Source organism: Alternaria rosae (genome assembly GCF_020736505.1).
Source record: "Alternaria rosae strain MPI-PUGE-AT-0040 chromosome Unknown BKA58scaffold_6, whole genome shotgun sequence".
NCBI lineage: Eukaryota > Fungi > Ascomycota > Dothideomycetes > Pleosporales > Pleosporaceae > Alternaria > Alternaria rosae.
The window spans coordinates 2,291,297-2,312,018 of NW_025763575.1; the positions used below are offsets into that span (position 1 = coordinate 2,291,297).

Genomic DNA, 20,722 nt, shown 5'->3' on the forward strand with positions numbered 1-20,722 from the left:
TTTGCACGCAGACAGCGGAAGAGCACTCGCGTGGTGGAGGGTGGTGCCGTCGCGCAGGCAGCACCCGCTGGGGTGAAGGTTTAGTGGTTGTTGATGTTCAGGCATCCGCCCGGGACGCGAATCGAGCGCGATCCGCACCAGTCCCTCTGATGGGGAGCAGAAACAAACATGGGTGCTATAGCAGGGCGTGGTATATACATAGGCACCGTCTCCAGATGGTCTCTGGGTAACGGTTGCATTGTTCCTGCATATGTACGCTCCCACGACAGCTGCAGACTTCCAGACACATCACCGTCATCGTCGCCCTTGCTGCAGGGGTGTGGAGTCTGTTGTGCTTATCGACACGCGTGGCCTAGCGTGCGGGCCACCTAGCAGACCGGCCTTTGTCTACTTACCGCCTTTGTGCTTCGCGTAGCCCTGCAGGAACCTGCAAGCGGTGCCAGACGACCCTCGCCGGCCCACAGCCCAACCACCTCAGTACCTCGCGCGAAGATCCTGCACACCCACCTTACACCGCACCTGCGATATTCGCGCTCCAGCTCCACCGAGCATGGCGGCCAACAACCGCTCCTTCGCGGCGCGCATCGCCTCCATTACCTCGCAGTCCACCCAGATGGAAACATGGGACGACGGCGACTTCGACGACCGCTCCGACGGCCTCCTGTTCAAGAACTCGACGGTCCACTCGCTATCCTCGCGCATGAGCGTCCGCTCCGAGACCGAATCCCAAGACGACTGGCAATTCCTGATCACGCCAGACGACCAAGCAACCAACACATCCGCCATCAAGACCGCCGCGAAGCAGGCGGGCATCCCCATCCCCACGAGCGTGCCATCGTCGGCGCTCCTGGGTGGGTCAATCAAGAGGCTGGGCAAGAAGAAGTCGACCAAGAAGATCGAGGTCGACGACGACTGGGGCAACGACCTCGAGCTGCCCACCAACGCGAAAGAGGGATTGAAGCTGAAGGCGCCCAAGCCACGCACGCCGGCTGAAGAGGACGATGACTTCGACTGGGGCGAGGGCTCGCTCGGCATCCGCTTCGCAGGCACGCGACAGGGCACCCGCGGTGCACGCAGCTCGTCCGCGTCGGCCATGAGCCCCAGCCTGGGCAGCATCATGACCATGGAGAGCGAAGACGACGACCTGGGCGGCCTCGTGCTGCCGACCGAGCACATGGACTTCAGCGCGCGTCTGGAGAAGCTCAAGAAGACGGAGCAACCACCACCAGCAGAGCCATCACTCCTTCCACCCCTGCCATTGCGCGAGCAGTCCCTCACGCCGACGCAACCTACACAAACCACCTCGGCCCCTACCCAAAAGCCGTTTCAGTCGCCGCCCCAATCGCCCATTGCTGCACCACTATCCCCCTCGCCCTTCAGCAGCCCCACGCCTATGAGCCCCAAGGCACCATCGCCCAAGTCCAAGCCCGTGGTTCAAGAGGAAGACTTTGAAGATGGCTTCGACTTTGGCAATGGCGAGATCCTGGACCGACAGAAGCTGACGCTCAACAAGAACATTGTCGTCAAGAAGCCCGCGACCAAGACCACCGCCCCACACGCTGCTCGTCCCGCTACCACCATCACCTTCACCGACAGACCCACTACCTCGCGGATACCCAGGCCCCTGCCCTCCATCGCGAGTCGGACCAGGCTTACCCCTGTGTACGAAAGCGGCGCGTCCACTTCGAACTCGACTCGGACCATGCCTACTACCACCAGCGCACAGCTGCTCCGCGCGAAGCGCTCTGCTCCTGTCCTCCGCAATAACAATACGAGCCAGCCACCACGCATGCCATTCCTCCCTGCTGGCGGGGCCTCTTCCCAATCGCACCACGTCATGTCCAAGAGCACTTCGCAAGCCCACCTTCGCCGCGACTCTGACCCTCGCCGACCACAGTCTCCCTCGATGCGCTCCTACTCGCGTTTGTCTGGCGGTGGCCACAACGAGACGCCCAGTCGTGCTGGGGTGAGACGTGATCAGGCGCCCTCTGCCCTTGCACGTCATCCACCCCCAAAGAAGCTGACACAGCCTCAGCGTAAGCGAAACTTTGGCGATGGCCATGAGCTCGACCTGTTCGATGACTTGCCTACTTCAGCTTCCAAAGAGAAGCAATTCGAAAAGGTGCCGCGCAATGTCGCCAGCAACAAGTCGCTGCGACACCAGCCGAGCAACTCACGTCTGCCGATGCCTGATCGCATGGCGACGCCTCTGCCTCAGACTCCGCGTAGTCCTCCCAAGACGGACCACACTCCTCGCTTTGCCCGCGACACTGCAGCAAGCAGGAACGCACGTGAGCAGCGCTTGGCAGGTACGAGGTCTCGAGCAGAAGGTCCCATTTCCTCCAGGCCCGTTAGTTGGGCTGCCCAAGTGGCCGCTCGTAGCCCTCATACGAGTCCATCTGCTCACAAGAAGAAAGGCTCAGGGCAGAAGCCGCAGTTGATCAGGCAGATGACGCAGCCCTACACACAAAGTACAACACCCAACCATTCTTTCCAAGCTCCTACTGACCACTATGCAGACGAAAAAGGTATGATTTATAACCCAACTTTACAACGCTGGGAAGGAAACGAGGAAGCTCTTGTTTCATTCTCACACCCTAATACTTCCACTACAACCCTCGCCCTGACCACGGCGAGCACGCCTACCTTTGCCCCGCCGGGAAACCAGATGAGCCGCGGCCATGATCGTTCACAATCAATCTCGCACATCGCCCTCTCGTCCATTCATGCCGGCCAAGCCCAGAAGAGCTTTTCATCGCGGGCGGCAAAGCTGGCCCAGCCCCCAGCGCCCGCCCCAGTACCGTCTCCACCGCGACCAGCTTTGATCTCCCAAATCTCTGTACCACGCCAAGTCCAGTACGAAGGCCGCATGGTGTTCGATCCTGTCAAGATGACCTGGCTCAAGGCGCCACGACCATCAAACGATATTGGGTCGCCTTCAGAAGTTGACGAAGACGAAGACCCATTCGCTGGCCTCGACGACCTCAAAGACAACGAGAGTGTCGCCGGTGGCAATGGCATGGGCGGCGCTGGCACACCAAACCCCGACGACCCAACCTTTGTGGGCGAGGAGTTCGATGTCGGCCCTGGCTTTATCCGTCGGCAGAAGGACGAAGAAGCCATCTGGCGGCGACGCGTCGAAGGCTGGGTCGGCGGCCTTCGCGACAACGGCGAACACCGAGGCGGCTGGCGATGGGCGATACGCGACTTCGCCGCCAGTGCCTCTGCTGGCTACCCAACCTTTTAACGACCACGACACCAACGACCTTGTACTATATGTGCACGCACACTCACACTCACGCTCACGCTCACGATTTTATGATTGCATCGCAGATGATTTGGTCTTTCGGCGCATTTTGCTGGACTATGATCCACAAAAGTAATGAGACGTGCCTTGGAATGTCTTTGAGATATCCCCCCCCCATGAGTGTTATGATGGGCGTGTTTTGGATAACCGCCTCACTCTTACGAACAACGCATTTAACGACCTTTACGATTGCATTATACATGCTTTACAGAAAGAGCTTCGCTGCTCGACTCACACGACACACATGACTATACACGATTTCCTTTGTTTATGATCTACACGGCGTTTTGGGTATTGTCTTCAGTATATACGAGAGAGCATTTAATACCATAGCCTTGCTCACTACGAGACGAAATGAATTTTATTATGTTAGTAATGTTTATGTGTGCTTCTTGGTGATGAAACCGATCTGTTGGAGAACTGGGAAGGCTGTCTCACACTTTCATGGACAGAAATCAATCATTTGCCTAACATAAATGACCTAGGAGTCTGTTGAATGTCCAACTTTCGAGTGGCTCCCTTTCCTCGATTCTGGTATGGTGTATTCGATTCCATCTCAACCATGAGTTCGAGAGATAACGCGTTAGAGGCGGAGATGCTGCTGCCTTGGGGATGGTCGGAGTGGTAGGAATCTATAATGCGTTGTAACTGTGTCAAGTTTCGTCTTGATAGTAACGTGTACTGTAACACTTGTTCAGTTCCGCCCTTGCATAAGTGTCTGGGTGATGTGGCCGCTACTGGAGGCTTCTTTCGGCCTACTGACGGAGTCATAATAGCGGGGTCGCTGGTCACACGCCCAACGTGACCCACCGCCCGTCACACAATCCTGCCGGGCGTCACCGCTCCTCCCACCCTATATCATGTCGCGCTCCAACGATCCAGGTCACTACTTCCAGACGACGTATGGGCTTTTATCCATCTTCCCTTACTCTAGCTAATATCATGTAGCTCCTCCCTCGAGGAGACAGCTCGTAAGGCTGCCAAGTCCAAGAACACCAAGGGCAACCCCCTCAAGCTCCCCTCCAAGATCCTCGCCCTCACCGCGGACCCGCACGATGAGAATCACATCTACGTTGCTGAAGCAGCTGGCAACGTGAAGCGCATCAATATTGAAGTCGGTCAGACCTCCGTTTCTCAGCCGGCTCGTGGCTTCACTGTAGCTATGAGGTCATCGCTGACAGCTCCTCCTGTAGACTAATAAGGTCGCTGCCACCTTCACAGGACCCGTAGCCCCTCTCACTTCCGTTGCCGTTTCCTCAAAATCCGACACGCTATTTGCGGGTTGCTGGGACAAGTCTATCTGGTCATGGACCCTCTCCACGCGCAAGCCCGCCAAGCGCTTCCAAGGCCATAGTGACTTCGTCAAGGCCGTCATAGCATTCACACTACACGGCAAAGAGGTCTTGGTGTCGGCTTCACAGGATGCAAGCATCATCGTTTGGGACGTCGCCGCAGGCTCGAAGCTACATACGCTGAAGGGACATACACGAGGGATTCTCGCTCTTGCACTTGACCCGGCCGACTATGAGCCCAGCAAAGAGACAGCTACAGTCTTCAGTGCTGGAAGCGACCGAGAGATCAGGCGGTGGACCATCGGGTTGACGTCGGCCTCCGAGGTCGAACCGTCGCCCATCATCGCTCACGAGACAAGCATCGACGCCCTACACTTCGATTCAGACGGCGATCTATGGACAGCTTCAGCGGATAAGACGGCCAAGTGCCTCTCCAGAGGCCGTGAGTGGGAAGAGGATTCGACGTTTGAGCACCCTGATTTCGTTCGCGATGTTGCCATCGACGAGGATGGCGGTTGGATGGTCTCCGTATGCAGGGACGAAGAGGTCCGCGTATGGGACAAGAGCAGCGGCAAGCTGCATCATACTTTCAGTGGGCATTTTGAAGAGGTCACTGGCCTTCTTCTGCTGGGACAACGCGTGATCAGCGTGAGCATTGACGCTACAGTCAGACAGTGGAGTCTTAAGCCGCAAGAGCTCGCCAAGGCCATCCAAGAGGCCGAAGATGAGCGCCTCGGTAAGGAAGAGGACAAGGAACCCGAGCGCAAAGAGGGCATGATGACGGCGGAAGAAGAAGCGGAACTCGCTGAGCTTCTAGGAGATAGCGATTAGATTTCGACAAGCGGACCACCGACCGGACTTGTACTTTGGGTGGGTGGGGGAGGCGGAGGGGAGGCGGCAGGGAGGAGATGGGAAGGGGGTGGAAGCACTCTCTCACATCCTTCTCCTTGTTCCGCTTTCTCTTGTTTCCTTCCTCATCTGCCCGTCTGGCCCCTAATACGGGTCGTCCCATGCCGGATGTGGATCGGTACCATGGTTCGACTGAGCTTGTCCGGTTCAACCGTCCCCCCTAGGTAAAATTCGAAAACGAGACTATAGGCCAAGACAGTCATGAATGTACCCCACCACCATCCGGCCAACGGCTTCCAAGGACGAACACGCCTGGCTTTGCGACAACATGGCCTCCACGCTTCACGGTGATACGAGAAGCACTACGGAGACTGGTCATGCTCACAGCTCAGTTCTAGCAACACTGTTCGTCTGGCTCTAAACGAGTCGTCCTACGCCGGATGTGGCATCGGTACCATGGTTGGCTTTCCACATTCTCTACACAGAGTAGCTTGGTATTCCCCATTTTCTCCTTTTATGATTGATACGTGGTGCTATTTACTGGTGTCTAGCGTCGTGCCAGGCAACCACCACAGGCACACATACACACCTCGATACGTGACACACCTTCCTTCCAGCAACAGTTTTCCTGGCCTTGTTACCCTCACTTCACCGTCTGAGGGATTCTCACACTTCTTTTCCTCCATGCATTCTTCTCCGCGTCGAGCGACATTCACTTCCCTTCCACACGCTTCTTATTGCGACATCTCATGCCATCCCGACTACATCGCCGCACCATCGACCGCAGTTGCCAACCGACACCACGATCGATGCCGCGCGATGAGCTCCTCCTTCTCCTCTCCGCCCTCCGAGTCCTACGAGTCTTGCAAGCACCATTGGTGTAGCGGACAGACAGCCATGAGGGGGACGCACAACCTCACGCCAGGGAGTACTCCCCGCCACCAGTGTCGCCTTCTCAGGTTGTCGCGCGTGGAAGATACCAACAGACAGTAGCTTTCACGCTACAACAGACGTCAACCGTCCATGGTTCATTGACGCGAGCGCATGCGTCCTCCTCACGGCAGTCCAAGCATATGTAGGAAGTCAAGGCTTCTCTTACTGTTTCTTGTGCGCGTTATCGACGAGGACAACCGATGACAGGTCCTCCTTGTTGCTGGCAGGGCATGAGTAACCTTACAGAGACTGTCGAGATACCGGTTGGTAAGCTCCTGATGAGCTGAGGCTCCGCGCCTCAGCTCCGGCATGTTTACGGCGACTGCAGTCGACCGCGATATTTTGCGCCTTTGGTGTTACACGGAGCGAGGAGTCAGTCAGTCAAAGGGAGTATTCCCCACCACCAGTGTCGTCTTCTCAGATTGGCGAGTGTGGAAGAAGCCTGCGATATCGAAACTTCCTTGGAAGTTTCCGACAGACCACATGGTCCATGGCGTTCTTTGGCTACAGCACTTCTCCTCCACAAGCCTAAACATGTTTTGTCGTGTCATGGCCAAGTCGCCCTCATCTGGAAGCTGGTCTGTGGGACATGGGTGGGTGGGAGAGGCGGAGGGGAGGCGGCGAGGAGGAGGTGGGGAGGAGGTGGAAACACGCCCTCTCCTCCTTCTCCTGGTTGTGTCTTCTTCTGCGTCCTCTCATCTGCTCGCTTGCTCCTCTGTGGGACACCCAGACTGGCAGTACGAGAGGGTGTACTACAGCGATTGCGCCTACGCTCTCCATCACGGACAGCCATGGCTTGCTTTCGCGCTTTTTGTGTTCTACTCTTCGGAGTTTTTGGTCTTTTATCAGCTCTCACCAGAGCTGAAACTTTTGTGTCCCGGGTTTGAGACTGGTTTGCTCCTTGTCCCTTCCGTTCCTGATGGCCCGAGTTTGGCCCCTACCCGATTCGCTCGCCTTACTGGTTTCAGGTAGAGTATCCTTTCCTCACAGGGTGGGTGGTGGATGCAGCGGGGACAAGGTGGGAAGAACGTGGAAGCACGTTCTCATCCATCCCCCTTCTCGCTTCCTCCTCCGTCTGCCCGCCAAAAAATGCTTCGCGATGAGCACCTGTCAGCAAGGGAAACGGTTCGCCGTATCCCCGCCACCAGTGTCACCCTGTTCAGGGAGATGAGAGTGGAAGATGCCTGCGATATGGAGGCTTCTTCGGAAGTTCTTCTGACAGACCGCATGGTCCATGGCAATGTTGCTTACAGGCACCCTTATTCGCATGTCCCCCGATGTCTTGGCCATTGTGCAAATGGGTGGGTGAAGGAGGCTGTGGAAGGGGCGGGGAGGAGGTGGAAGCACATCCTTCCATCCTTCTCGTTGACCCGTCTTCTTCTGCTTCCTCTTCCATCTTCCCGGCTGCTGCCTTCCGAGTGTCCCGCCCCGAGCCTCGCTTTTACATCTCACTTTCGGGTACGCCCGCACCTTCAGGTACGCCTGCATCCTTCGGATCTGTCCGCTCCATTCGAGTTTACCTACGTCTTCCGGATACAGCCCGCTCGTATACGTCCTTCCGTCCCTCCGACCGACTACGTTGTTGGCGTCGAGATACCCACACGCGGACTTGTACTGCAGGGAACGTTCGCGTAATCCCGTCGCCAGTGGCACTCTTTTTTGGAGGTTGCCGAGTGCGGAAGAGGCCAACAGATATTGAGTTCTCCTGGCCCCTGCTCTTGTCTGAAGCAGGCGGTTAGGGTTTTCTGACAGACCGTAACGGTCCATGGCTCAACTTGCATACAAGCACCCGCCATCCTTTGAAGGCAGAGACGCTGTCTTCGCGAATGCGCTGTTGCCGCATATGTGCGACGGCACATTCGTTGGTTGTTCCCGTCCATGCGTGGATTGTTGACAGAAGATCGACGGACGCCGCATGGACACTCGTGGAAAGCTATCGTGTTGAACTTTATCGAGAACTTTATTGAGTCGCCCTTAAGGGCATACAGTGTGGGGAAACGTCCGGTCCGCTGAGTCCCAAAAAGACTTGCCGGCATCGACTGCTAGTACCCCTTCCTTCGTGTTGCCATCTGATGGCATATCGATCATCCTGTGTCTGGTATCCTGTTTGCGTGCCTCAACACGTTGATTTGGCCTACCGTCACAAAATACCGAAAAAATCGAACAAAGAAATCGAAAAATTCGGGACTGTTACTACGCCGGCTTCTATCTTTTCACTGCCCCTTTACGGATCAGCGGTGCTTGGATGTCTGATGTTTCGACGGTGTTTTCTTTGGTAAACGCAGCCGCTTGCTTCTTTATGTTGTGAGTGGGCTTTACCTTCGCCGAGCTCTGTTCTGATCACTGTAAGGGATGGAGCGAGGCACCCCCGTGGATATCTAGTTGTTGCTCTTTTTGCGGCGGAGTTTTGACTACGGGGTAGCGTGGTAGACTGCTATCGCGGACTTGACCTAGACGGCGACGCTTGGATACGACTGTTGTAGACGATGGGATGTTGGCGACTGGTTGCGGCGACTCGATGTTGCGGCTGGTTGTATCCTCCGTTGTAGATGACGTGTTGTAGACGAGTTGTTGTTAGGGTCAGGGAGGAAGCGAGAAATGTCTCCGGCCTTACAATGTCGCCTAATACAGCCGACGGAGTAAGGTCTTTACTGCTTGCGCGTCGGCTACTCTTTTTGTGGCCTCGACTGCTGCAGCGTAGCTGGGGACTGCTACCGTGGACCGCGCCAGCTCTCTTTTGACCTGGCCCGGGAGGAAGCGAAAAGTGTCCCGGTCTTGCTGTTTGTTCCCACTCTGATGGGATGATGAAGCGAGGTGTCCCGCGGTATACGCGTTGCTCTTTTGCGGCGTTGACTACTGCGATGTAGCGAGGGGCAAACTGCTATTGCGGACCTGATAACGGCAACAACCTGTTGACGAGCTTCGGGCAGGATGCAAAGAGTGTTTGCCAAAGGTGAAAATGGGTCGCTGGTGGGCGTGCCAGGCGATCGCAAGAGGAGGACGGGCGGTAGAAGTCGGACCCTTGCGCCTCCTCGTGGTGCTGCCTGGATAGTCGACTGCTCTTTCGCACTTGGTTTGTGTGAGGGAGTGGGAGATGAACTAGATGCTTGGGACGCATGATGTGTAAGTCTTTCCTTTTTCCTTTGGTGTCGCTAACGGTGGGTTACGGGTACGCAGAGCCTTGGTGATGTAATGCCGGGTTGGATGTGGTTGGATTTTGCTTCGGGCGCTTGCTTCTATGTAGGCGCTTGCTCTTCGAGCAGAATGAATGATTATTTCAAGTCATATGCTATTGTTGCTTTGCTTCCCTATAATGCTATGTCTTCCCATGTCCGTCTTCACTCAAACTATCCTTCCTCACTTCCAGGCGCGTCATCATCAACACGTCATATCACAATAGCCTGTGCTTTTCACCTTGACTTTTACAAGACGTAGAATTCTTCTTCCTATTGTACCACACTTGTCTATTGTACCCAATCATCTCAATAAACCGCCCACGATTGTGTAGCATCGGTACCATAGATATATAAAGACTACGATCCGTCCTCCTGCTCCCTACCTCCATCTCACACACCACCTTGCCTACTACACTACCTACCTCCACAACACACCAACAACCCAACAAACCACTTACCGATTACATCAATATGTCACCCACTTAACCATCATCATCTCTGGTGGTTTACCACCCACATCCAGTCACCCAGGAGCTCGTTCCCCAGCCTCCAAAACAGCCAGCGGTAGTGCTCGCGGACCGCCTCCCGCGAACCTTTGGGGCGGCGATGTCTTCGCCAGGACTAAGCGGGATGATGAGGTTGTGAGGAAGCGGGCGAAGAAGGAGAGTGAGAAAGAGGGAGGTTTGTTTCGTCCAAAGATGACGCAGACGAGAAAAGTTGGGGGTGGGGAGGTGGTTGTTGAGGTTCATGAGGAGAAGAACAAGAAGGAGTGAGTTGGGACGGGACAGAAGGGTGTTTGGTGGGTAAGCGCTGGTTCGCTTTGAGATGGTAAGATAGGAGCATAGAACATTTTACACAGCGTCTCAATGAATTCCCTTTACGAGCCCTCTACTTCCCAAGCACCTTATCTCCCACCGCCTGCGCCATCATCCCAGCATTAGCAACACTACTCTCAATCGTACCCCCCACCCTCATAAAACTGCACCCCAAAACCTCCAAACCCTTCTCTTCACAAAGTCTCCGTGCATTAAAGCCCCACCGATCCTTCAAGTCCTGCATCTCGCCTTGTTTCCCCTGCACCGCAGCCACATACCCCTTCTGCATCTCGCGCAAGTCCTCAGGGCGGACTTCGATCTTACTAGACGCCCGTGCGAGGATGAAGATGTAGCGGTGGGGGCGCGGGGAGATGTAGTTGGGGAGGGGTGCGGGGCGCACGTAGGGGGAGCGGATGGCGGCGGTGGTGTAAGAGAGGGTTCCTGAAGATGTGCTGGACAGGTTTGTGATGAGCCAGTGGCGGACTTGGCCGAAGGTTGTGTCGTTGTTTGTCATGAGGTCGGGGTCGACCATCATTAAGACGAGGTTATCTAGGGTCTCGGTGGGCTGGATGCGATGTTAGTTGGCGTGGTATGCGAGATCATTCAGACTGCTTGCTTACTGCAGGGTTGATGAAGACTTTTGGTTCTTCTTTCGTATCGGCGTTTTCGAGTTCTTTGCCTGGTGTGTCGAGTTTGGCGTTTGGCCATTCTAGAACTAGGTTGTAGGTGAGGTTGATGGTGTCTGGGAGGACGTCTGGGATGACTTTGTGCGAGAGTAGAGCTTGCTTTGTTGTTTGTGTGTTCGCCATACTGGAGTTTTCTACTAAACTACCTTGATGCAAGAGAAAATCAGAAGCTGCTGTACTATCGATACAACTTATCCCACTCTAGTATTATACCTACCAGCAGCCACATATGCCGGAAGAAAGCGCGCATTACGACCGTTCACGCATCATGCATTATTACTTTCGGGAGCGATCCGCTCTCGTAATTGCACAACCGAGTAGTTGTAACCGGGCTTGGTGTGATTTATTGGGTTAGTTGATGCGGATATGTATCTGTAAAGGTGTGCTGGATCGCCGTTGTGGTACGATTGTAGAGATGACGTTGTTATGACACGCATTAGACGCGATGAACCGGAGCTAGCACACATCCCGGGATCATCACCATCGTCCCTCTGGCATTGCATGTTGAGACAGATGGAGATTCATTTACAGTGTGGCCGCTCGTGGTTTACGTTCACTAATAACACTCAGCATACACAGCGACTACATCACATGTACACAATCAATACATAGAACATGTGTGAATATTTCGTCCTCACCCAACCACCAACATGATACATATATGCACACGTATCTCTACCCCCTCACATCCTACCACTCTCCAATGAATTTCCACTTCATCCCACAGCTTTCCACCAATCTTTTCCCACCAACGCCATATGATGCTAGCACTATCCCATTCGAACCATTTGGTCGAACGAACGTATTGAACTTCAAAATGAAGAATTACAAAGAATAAGAATCTGAGAAAGGAGCTGTAATACATAGACTCGAATAAAGTATAACTTGCTCATCGTATACTATGAACGGTGTTGTTGGCCTCCGTTGACTGGACGGAGTCTCTGATCACCAGAACCGTTGGTCGGCGGTGTCGCGAGTTGCATGGGGCTGCCATAGCCATCTAGTTGGAGGGATGGCTTGGTCCCGAGGGTACTTCGCTCGGTTGCGTTGGGGAAGGATAGGGCGGAGGCTTCGTCCATGGGTGTGAGGGTCTCTTCGACATCGGTGGTTGCAGGCGGTGGTGGTGGAGGCGGCGGCGCTGATTCCTGGTTTTCAGAACTTGTTCGTGTTCGCTTTGGCGAGCCGGATTGCGTCTCTTCTACGCGCTTTCGCTTCAAGTCTGATGTTGAGTCGGTGGGAGAGGCGTCGTTGGCGTCTCCGCTTGGTGCTTGCGGAGTGCTGGGGGACTCGTTGGTGAGGTCGGATTTTGAACCACCTTGTGCGGCCTTGAGTCTGTGTCGCTCGTCCTTCTTCTTGACGGCCTTGTCCATGAAGTCTTTGACGTATTTCTTGATGGTGTTCTCGTGGTTGGAACTGATCTTGGCCGTCGGGTCCTTGACGCGACCGGACTTGTAGTCGCCTCGCACAAGCTTCTGAGCCACCTCTTTGCTAAGTCTCTTTATCTCCGTCTTTTCGAGCTTCTTGCGATAATGGCTTGTCACAGTCATGACGTGTGGTGAAAGCTGTGAGGGTCAGACATGCTTCACGGGATATTGGGTGGTACTCACTGTCGCTTCATACACCTTTTCCTGTTTCTCTCTTGACAGGGTGCGCCACTTTTCACGACCGGAAGTGCTCTCCATATCCTCGTTGGCCACTGGCTGTGGAGTGGTGGATGCGGAGGGCCCAGTAGGTGTGCCGTTCGAGGTGATACTGGATATGATGTCTTGCAATAGCTGAGTATCACTTCTAGCTTTGTTTGGTGGAGGAGGTGGGGCATCTGCGGGTTGCGTCGGCCGTTGCCATTGTGTAATGCCGTTAGAGTTGTAGAAGTATGTCGAACCGTTCTCAGCTGTGGCCTGGAACCAACCCTGGGGGAGAGCGTTGAACGGTCTTGGTCGCATGACTGGTCGCGCAGGAGCAAAGAAGCCAGCTGGGCCGCGAGGCGCATTTATGACGCCGCGGGGACCGGACGGGATGTTTGCTGCGGACGGGCCTTTGGGCGCAATCGTAGAGGGCGATTTCGACCTAGATCTAGAACGCTCACGGCCTCTCTCGCGTCGTTCAAAATGATTCTCCGTACGGGCTGGTGTGCCAGCGTTTGGATCTCTCTTCAAGCGCGGTATCCGGTAGCCAATCTCCAACTTGCTCCATGCGGTCAATAGCTTTTTAGCAGCTTCTTCTACTCGTTCCTCTCCGCAGTCCTTGACCTTTGACACAGCCTCTTCAATTCCTGAGTCTTGAATCTTGTTGCGAGTAATGCGAGGCAGTCTGTGGAGAATGTCCAATATTTGCAGGACAACGTTATGGTCGTCCTTCCATTTGTTCAACGTAGTCTTCAAAAACTCGTAGCCGTGAAACTGGACAATGCGATGGCCGATTCTCTCATTGTCGGTTTGCATGCGGCTGAGAAGTTTAACAGCAATCCATTTTTCTTCACAGCTGCGCAGAGCGGTCAGAACCTTGTTGACTGCGTCCTCTTCAAGCTCGCGTGGCTGCAAGTCGCTGATGTATTCCTCGTCGTCCTCGCTGGCCTTCTTCTTGCGGGGCTTCTTAGCAACTGCCGTACCCCAACCAACACCATCATCGATTCCGAGCGCCGCAATCGTATCGTTATTGAGGTTTGTCGCGTTGTCGGACTGTGTCTTTCCGCCGATAAAACCACTGCAGTTTGGCTCTCCGCAATAGCAGGGCTGCGGATCCGCGCCGTAGCGATCGACGTTGTAGTTGAAGACGAGTTCTTCGCCTGCTTTGACGTTGCGCTCCACGAAGATGCCCATACGCAGCTTATCCCCAACAACCCATTTGTCGACGAAGCAATTAGGGTTGCACGAGTGGTTGCAAAAACGACCAAGATTGCCTTTTTTCGTTGCGTCTACAAACTCGCCCTTGGTAAGCGACATGAAGTAGAAGTGCTTGATTCCCTCCTCGTCGTATTGACCCATGCGGCGGCGGAAGGTGCGCTCGTCGATTACCTCGCCAATGTACTCAAAGACGAAATCACCGGGAGCCATGTTCTTGTTCGCGCGAAGACCGAAGCCCTTCTTCTCCGTCTTTATAACCGTGACGTCTGCGTATTGTTTCCGTTGAAAGCGCTGGTTCTGGCACTTGCGACCACAGCTGCAATCGCTCAAGCATTCCATCTTTGTCGCGCGGTTGATGCAGTCGGAGTCTTCGCCACAGGCATGGTTGGTCTTGGTTGTGGAGTCGTATTCTTCCTGGCAGTCGCATTCGAGCGCAGGGTCGGTCGTGCCGATGGTCTTGTTCGCGTAGGTGCATTCTGGAAGGACGACAAAGGTTTCTTTGGCGGCAGCGGTCGAGTCGGGGAGGTCGAGGTATAGCGGAGGCGGGCGTGTGACGACTTTCTGGGAGGCGGAGCGCGAGAGCTTGGGTGCTTTGCCGGGTTCCATCTTCAGCGTAATATCTCCCCCCACGATCTCTTCATGGGCGCTGCCAGGTGATGGAGTATTGAGCTCGTGTTTTACCATGGGCGACTGAGACTTGGAGCGCGTCTTGAGCCTGGGAGGTATGGCGAGAGGCGTGGACGCGCGGTCGAGCGAATCTCCCTCCACCTTTACATGACTGGTGCTCTCGCCCTCACCTGCTTCTCCTACGGTCGCGCCTTCCAGCTTCATCTCGCGAAGCTCCGGCTCCAGTTGAGCCGTGTTTTGGTCCGACTCGCTGTCCGACATATCGTTGAGAGGCGTGGGGGTGGAGGAAGGTGCTGAAGCAGAGGGTGGAGGATCGCGAGAATCTCAATGAGAGGGACGCTAACGGCCAATGTCCAATATCACACACACAGAACCAAGAGCCTATTCACCTCATACTCCAGGCGACAAACATACACTGAGCACTCCAGATGCAGCTCCTAGCACGCTTGAATGCAGGGCGACTGCTGGAGAAGAGTGTCGTTTGTCCTGAACACTGACAGCAGCAAAGATTTCGCCTCTCCTAGGCACGAGGCGGTACAAGACCCGGATATGTTATGCGCCCAGACTGCACTCGATGCGCCGAGCAATAGGGGCTTTATGGAGGTATGTATTTTCCTGACGCTGTCGCTGTCGCCATGAAGGTACGCGGGATGGAGCCGTCGGCGCAGCCAGGCGTTTCGTGGGTCCGGGTTCTTGCCTTGACGACGGCACGGTAGGCAATTCTTTCTAGTCCGCAGTTGTCGCGTAGGAAGCCTGCGCAAGCAAGTTCGGTCAGTGGACAATGTGTTCGAGTGGTGCTACGCGCGACGCGATGCGCTGACTTCTGGTTGATACTCTGGAGATGCGGACGAAAACTAGCGTTAGCCAATTGGCCCAGCCTCGGCCTCCCAGAGTCCGTGATACAGGGCCCCTCCGACCATGTTTCCATCGGCGCGCGCACAAGTTTCTATCAAGTCAATGCCACTGGAAAACTACGATGATGAGATCATAACCATTAGCTGCTTTGCTCGGATCCGCGGAGACGCTGGCATATCAGACTATGGAGCTACTTCGCAGGATATGAAGTCTTGGCGATTTGTGGAATCACTAAGGTGTTGTCAGAAGGTCGGAACGAGTCAGACAGACCGGGCAAAGGATTATGACTTCGTTGCATGTTTCCAGGGAGCGCTCACTTACACAAGCTGATTTGGTGCGAAGGACTCATGTCACGCGTCCTTGCTCTGTACGGACTGGGAAAGCCCAACGTGTTGCACGGATCTTTACTACATAAGGAAACTAATATATTCGCAAATGCGACTACACGATTGACGTAAGTATACACACTTGATTCGAAATAGTATCACAGCCGCAGCTAACGGACAATAAGCAGTGGCCGATGTATCAGAATACATTCGATTTCGGAGTGACATGCGCGAGTCACCGAGATATACGGTGTTCGCGGGCCGAGGAAAGACCCAGGGTGATGCGACGTTTTGAGCAGGATCCCTGAGGACAACGTATGTCTACCTCGACTCAGGTCAGTCAGCGCGAGCTTTGATGTTCATGCCGGATGTTCTGTCATCGGGATATATGGTGTGGCTGGTCGCGAGAATCAGCATGTTTCGTTCCTTTTCTTTCAAAGGTCCAGGGTTGGACCAGAGCTAGCGCGAACCCAATTTCTCAAAAAGAATGGCTTTGTTCGCGACGTGACTGAAGATGATCCCGCGCTGGGAGAGCGATGTACGATTATTGTATGTACAGATTCCGCAGAGATATCTACTGTCGTCTGGATGCGTCTGAGTTCTACCTTGGCTACTGACTCAAGGCCGCTGGCGGTCGGAGAGTCTCGACTTCCGCATCGATATGCATGCTTGCGCTGGGGTTGTGGTTCAAATTGCGCGGACAATCTTTCCGAAAGACTAACCTTGCTAGCAGGTCGAGCTAGGATCGCGAATGGCGCATCGCGATGTCACTGGCGTTGGCATCCAAGTGGCTTACTTAAGCGAACGAAGCTGCACGGCTCCACAAGTATACTAGCGCAAACTTTCACCGAACGGCTACAACTCCTACACAGCAGCACCCATGACGCCGGCACGACAGCTGACCTGGCCGCACCGGCTCACCTCCGCCTCTACACGGCCCAGAGTGTCACTCGCTGCGAATCAGCGGCACAACTGCGCTATGAGAGCAGTCACTTGCATCTAGCGGACGCTCGTGAATGCCATTGGGGGCTATGCCGAGTCGCGGCCCGCTCCCGATCGTCGACTGTCTCGACTGGCTCCGCGTAGCATACGGTGAAGAAGACCACTGGGTGAGTGCTACGTGTCTATGCATGCGCGCCCTGTAGTTGCTCGCCAGGTATAAGAAAGAAAGAAAGAGTCAAGCTACGCCGCTGCGAAGTTTGTGCCTCTCATTACACATCTTTCACGCAGCCGTCCTGGAACAGACTACACATCGCACGGTTGACAGGGATGACAAGGCCGTCTTCCGCTGCCCCATCTGGCGCGACGCGGTCATGACGATCCGCGCTGAACCGTTCTTGCCAGATTGCGTGCAGGATACCAGCGCTGCTGCGCGTAGCGACAGTTCAGCCTCCTTGCGACTACGCTTGCGGTCATCTGGAGCAACACGGTACTGTCAAACCCCCGAGACAAAAGGCGGCAGCGTACATGAGGAAAAAGGAAGGCAGGGGCCTGGTTTGCAAGGGAAGGGCCGTTGGTCTCAGGCTAAACCATCCGGGGCTGGTGAGACACGGCTTGGCCCTGCCTTCTAGGCGATTGGCTCATCGGTTTGCGCAATCGTTTTCGAACATCCACAGAGGCTTTCGAGATGGGGTAAAGCGCCGCCAGATCTAGGTTACATACGTAGCCCTCGTTATCGATTTGCGACAAGTACTGATTTAGACAGATACCGTGCGTGAAGTCTTGGAAGCTGCGTGCTGGGTGTGGGGACTAGTCGCGTCCCATTCGTCTTTGAAGAGAAGCCGCTAATGTATAACATACCGGGTGGCTATCCCCAGTAATCTCTCACGGGAAGCTGTCTCTCCTAATTATTTTGACCCAGCCTCATGTGGTCCCTTTTGACACACACTTCTTGCCTGCTGGCATGAAATCGACAACCAGAGCCCGCCGCAGGTTTCTTTGATTTTAGTGCTCTTCTTCTACCGCTCGTTACTCTTTCGTTTCAGCACTCTCGTTTGTTCTGTTGGTAGACGCAGCTATACAACCGCGCGCGAGGGCGCGTCGCTCTTCGCGCCGGTCCACTGACTTTACGGCCTTGTGATCGATGCTCGATTAGTCTGGTTGCATACAGCAAGCTTTTGCCGTAGCTACTTCTTAGTCTCTGCCCTCGCGTATTTTGAGCGTATCGAGGATCACGACATGGAGCCCTCGAGCTCGCGCGAGCCACCATGGGCAGAGCATGAAAAGGTACGTACCTCTCTCACCCAGTGTAACACACCCATTCGCCATGAATAAGTCACTAATTCAACCACATCAGGTATATTTACTTGCTGAAGTACTAAAAGCGGCCCCCGTACCATCTCACGTTCTCTTTCAATTTATACGCGACGCCAACATCCAGCCACGATGGAACGACATGGCTTTACCTCCTGGTATGTTTGGTCCTCTGCGCTTTCGCAAACACGTTCCTTCTTATAGCATTACACGGTATCTGTACACAAGAATAATATGCTAACGCGACGCAGGCCGATCGGTTCGCTCTAGCCAGATGGCATTTGACAGTCTCGCAACCAACTTCGTCGCGCCTGGACAAGATTACCGACGCCCCCAGCTACCTGCCCCAATGGTATATCCTGCGCCCGATCTCTCGAGAAAACGACCCCATCAGCAAGAAGCCTCCACGCCTATTGGCCGCCTACTACAACCTCGACCCCCTCATTCCTACCCTGGAGATTTTATGCCTGCCGGCCCTACCTACACATCTACTATAAACCCATCTGGCGAACCAGCGAACAAAAAGAAGCGCGGAAGACCTACAAAAGCGGAGGCGCAACAGAGAGCGCAAGAGGCTGCTGCGAGGGGTGAGGTGTACCCACCACCAAGGAGGGGGAGACAATCCATCACGGCACCACCTGAACCGTCACCACTCGGACCGGATCCTCGGCCGCACGATCGAACACCTCCGCCATCAGCGCCTTCACAACTGGCTCCCGCAATGACACCACAACAACAAATCGGGGTAGAACACGGGTCAGAGTCCTCATCAGGGAAGAGAAGACGAACAAGGCCAACACCATTGGAATTAGAGAAGCATCGCGCAACCAGCGAAATGGAATCCCCCCTCGCATATGGGTCTGGCGACCCGAATCGCAGCCAGGCATACTCAACATACACGCCCATCTCTGCGCCCTTGCCAACTTCATCAGAATCCAGGGACAGAGATGTGCGCATGGAAGGGGTCGAAGAGACTCAACCACGAACTACGACACCTCACTCGTTTAAAGACACGGTCGGCATATGAAAGCGTTTCTTTCGTCCAAAAGCAACATACGGCGGTAATCCTGTTTTGAAAGCGTTCCGTCAACGACTTTACTTACGCACTCACGATGACCTATGGCCATGACACATGGAGGTACGCTCTGCCGTTTACGCTTGCTACTACCATTGATGAGCACTAGTCAAGCGCGCGCATCATGTTCATGTTGTTATTGCAGCTCTGGGGCAGTTTGTCCCCAGACACACCATCATTTCTTGTCAAGCTCGATTTCCTTGCTACACTTTATTCATTCCTTTCTTCATTGACTGCATGTCGACACTACGAAAGTCGAGATATGACGAGCCTTTACCTAATGTCTTAGTATCGCTATCTTCACGACTAAAGAGTTTCGTATTTTCGTATCTCTTCCGGCAGTAAGGCGCCTATGCCAGCCATCTTGTTTTTTCCGCAACGTGTACGATAGATGGATTTCCGATCAGTTCCGCATTACGGCCTCTGTACAAAAAGCACCTATTAGCAACAGCATCAATAGTAGACTTGGCCACGGCCAATCATTCCACAGGCTTCCCATCGCTTTGAGCGAGCATCCCTCGTACCATGTCGCACACCGCTCCTGCGTGTCAATGTACGTATCCTGGTGTCCATTCATCTAGCGAGTACTAGCATTTCACGACATCGAGTTCCTGCAGGCTGACCAGGAAGGCATCGTAGGAAGTGGTTGGGATCCCGAACTGGGCACCGTAAGGCGACGCCAGCCGCGGCGCGCGACACGAGCAACGGGTCTTGTTTCACCTATGAATACCCTACGAGTTCCGGTACTACTATCGCCCGTTCTCGTACCTCATACACAAGGTCGCGACGCAGGGGTACCATCGCTACTCCGCGCAAAACTATTCGGCAATCTGCATGTAAGCGCCCTCCCAAACAACCTCCACACCTAACAATCAATCGGCATCCACAGTTTCAAACGTCTACTCCATTTTCACCGGAAGTGTTTCGGCAGAAAAGAGCTATGAGTATTGGTTGAGAGACTCGTGAGGAAATGACTCGAGTTGCAGCGTTGCGTTTGCGGCTACGCACTTGTCTCTGCAGACTACTGCTGCAGCACGAAAGGGGAGTCGACATGACGCCAACGCATGCACGCATCGACCAAGTCCCAACACCGAAACTGCAGAACAGCAGCAGCAGACGCAGACAGCCATCGCCTGTCCAACCAACTTAGCCTGTGGTAAACATTGCGGCTAAAATGCCCGTCAAATTTCTGGAATGTCACTCTTGCGATTTGCAATGAATGTTCGTTGACACAACAAGCACACACCACACCCTGTACAAGCGCGGACCAGGGGATGGGGGATGACGGAACCTTAACTCCAGAATCATCGGCCGCAACGTATCAGATCTTGCGCGCCGAACCTACCCCACATCGCGCCTAGCATACCAGTGCCTTTCCTCGTCGTTCCACTACCAGCCTCAGCCTAAGGAATTAATCATCTCCTTAGTCCAACGGGCTACACAACGCGAATGCGACGTCAAAAAAAACATACTTTACCAATTCCCCGGCCTCTGGAGAGTTTCTACTAAAATCCACGACGGCGCCCTTTATCTGCCGTGTTAATGAATTCTAACGGCATAAAACGAGGCTGACTGACTGGCTAAGTAACCTTACCGTCGCCGTGCTAAATATCAACATAACGTTTTGTGACACCGTCCCAGCAACCAGGTGTTCGATTTTACGCTGCGCTGTCCTGCCGCACTCA

The 20,722-nt window shown here is 54.4% G+C and overlaps 7 protein-coding genes across 7 annotated transcripts; 4 read left to right on the forward strand and 3 right to left on the reverse strand.

Moving 5' to 3' along the window:
• The first annotated feature begins 413 nt into the window (after nt 1–413).
• Nucleotides 414–3,673, forward strand: BKA58DRAFT_470546 (uncharacterized protein). Its single transcript, XM_046175193.1, has 2 exons — nt 414–2,471; nt 2,520–3,673. The coding sequence occupies exons 1-2, from the start codon at nt 551–553 to the stop codon at nt 3,245–3,247; spliced, it is 2,649 nt and encodes an 882-aa protein (XP_046024662.1). The 5' UTR covers nt 414–550; the 3' UTR covers nt 3,248–3,673.
• A 352-nt stretch (nt 3,674–4,025) lies between these two features.
• Nucleotides 4,026–5,471, forward strand: BKA58DRAFT_387559 (WD domain-containing protein). Its single transcript, XM_046170575.1, has 3 exons — nt 4,026–4,208; nt 4,256–4,421; nt 4,501–5,471. The coding sequence occupies exons 1-3, from the start codon at nt 4,168–4,170 to the stop codon at nt 5,428–5,430; spliced, it is 1,137 nt and encodes a 378-aa protein (XP_046024663.1). The 5' UTR covers nt 4,026–4,167; the 3' UTR covers nt 5,431–5,471.
• Nucleotides 5,472–6,565: 1,094 nt separating this feature from the next.
• Nucleotides 6,566–7,422, forward strand: BKA58DRAFT_200519 (uncharacterized protein). The gene has a single exon (XM_046165816.1). It carries the CDS (start codon nt 6,691–6,693, stop codon nt 7,351–7,353), a length of 663 nt encoding a protein of 220 aa, XP_046024664.1. The 5' UTR covers nt 6,566–6,690; the 3' UTR covers nt 7,354–7,422.
• BKA58DRAFT_200507 (uncharacterized protein) lies at nt 7,423–8,301 on the reverse strand. Its single transcript, XM_046165815.1, has one exon. The coding sequence runs from the start codon at nt 8,146–8,148 to the stop codon at nt 7,492–7,494; it is 657 nt and encodes a 218-aa protein (XP_046024665.1). The 5' UTR covers nt 8,149–8,301; the 3' UTR covers nt 7,423–7,491.
• Nucleotides 8,302–10,445: 2,144 nt separating this feature from the next.
• BKA58DRAFT_412414 (phosphatidylethanolamine-binding protein) lies at nt 10,446–11,181 on the reverse strand (the record flags this gene model as incomplete). Its single annotated transcript, XM_046172352.1, has 2 exons — nt 10,446–10,937; nt 10,993–11,181. The coding sequence occupies 2 exons, from the start codon at nt 11,179–11,181 to the stop codon at nt 10,446–10,448; spliced, it is 681 nt and encodes a 226-aa protein (XP_046024666.1).
• Nucleotides 11,182–11,564: 383 nt separating this feature from the next.
• Nucleotides 11,565–14,789, reverse strand: BKA58DRAFT_363314 (histone-lysine N-methyltransferase; the record flags this gene model as incomplete). Its single annotated transcript, XM_046168826.1, has 2 exons — nt 11,565–12,620; nt 12,666–14,789. The coding sequence occupies 2 exons, from the start codon at nt 14,787–14,789 to the stop codon at nt 11,958–11,960; spliced, it is 2,787 nt and encodes a 928-aa protein (XP_046024667.1). The 3' UTR covers nt 11,565–11,957.
• A 2,795-nt stretch (nt 14,790–17,584) lies between these two features.
• Nucleotides 17,585–19,075, forward strand: BKA58DRAFT_200829 (uncharacterized protein). The gene is made up of 3 exons (XM_046165818.1): nt 17,585–17,935; nt 18,006–18,120; nt 18,214–19,075. Exons 1-3 carry the CDS (start codon nt 17,888–17,890, stop codon nt 18,987–18,989), a joined length of 939 nt encoding a protein of 312 aa, XP_046024668.1. The 5' UTR covers nt 17,585–17,887; the 3' UTR covers nt 18,990–19,075.
• Nucleotides 19,076–20,722: the final 1,647 nt, after the last annotated feature.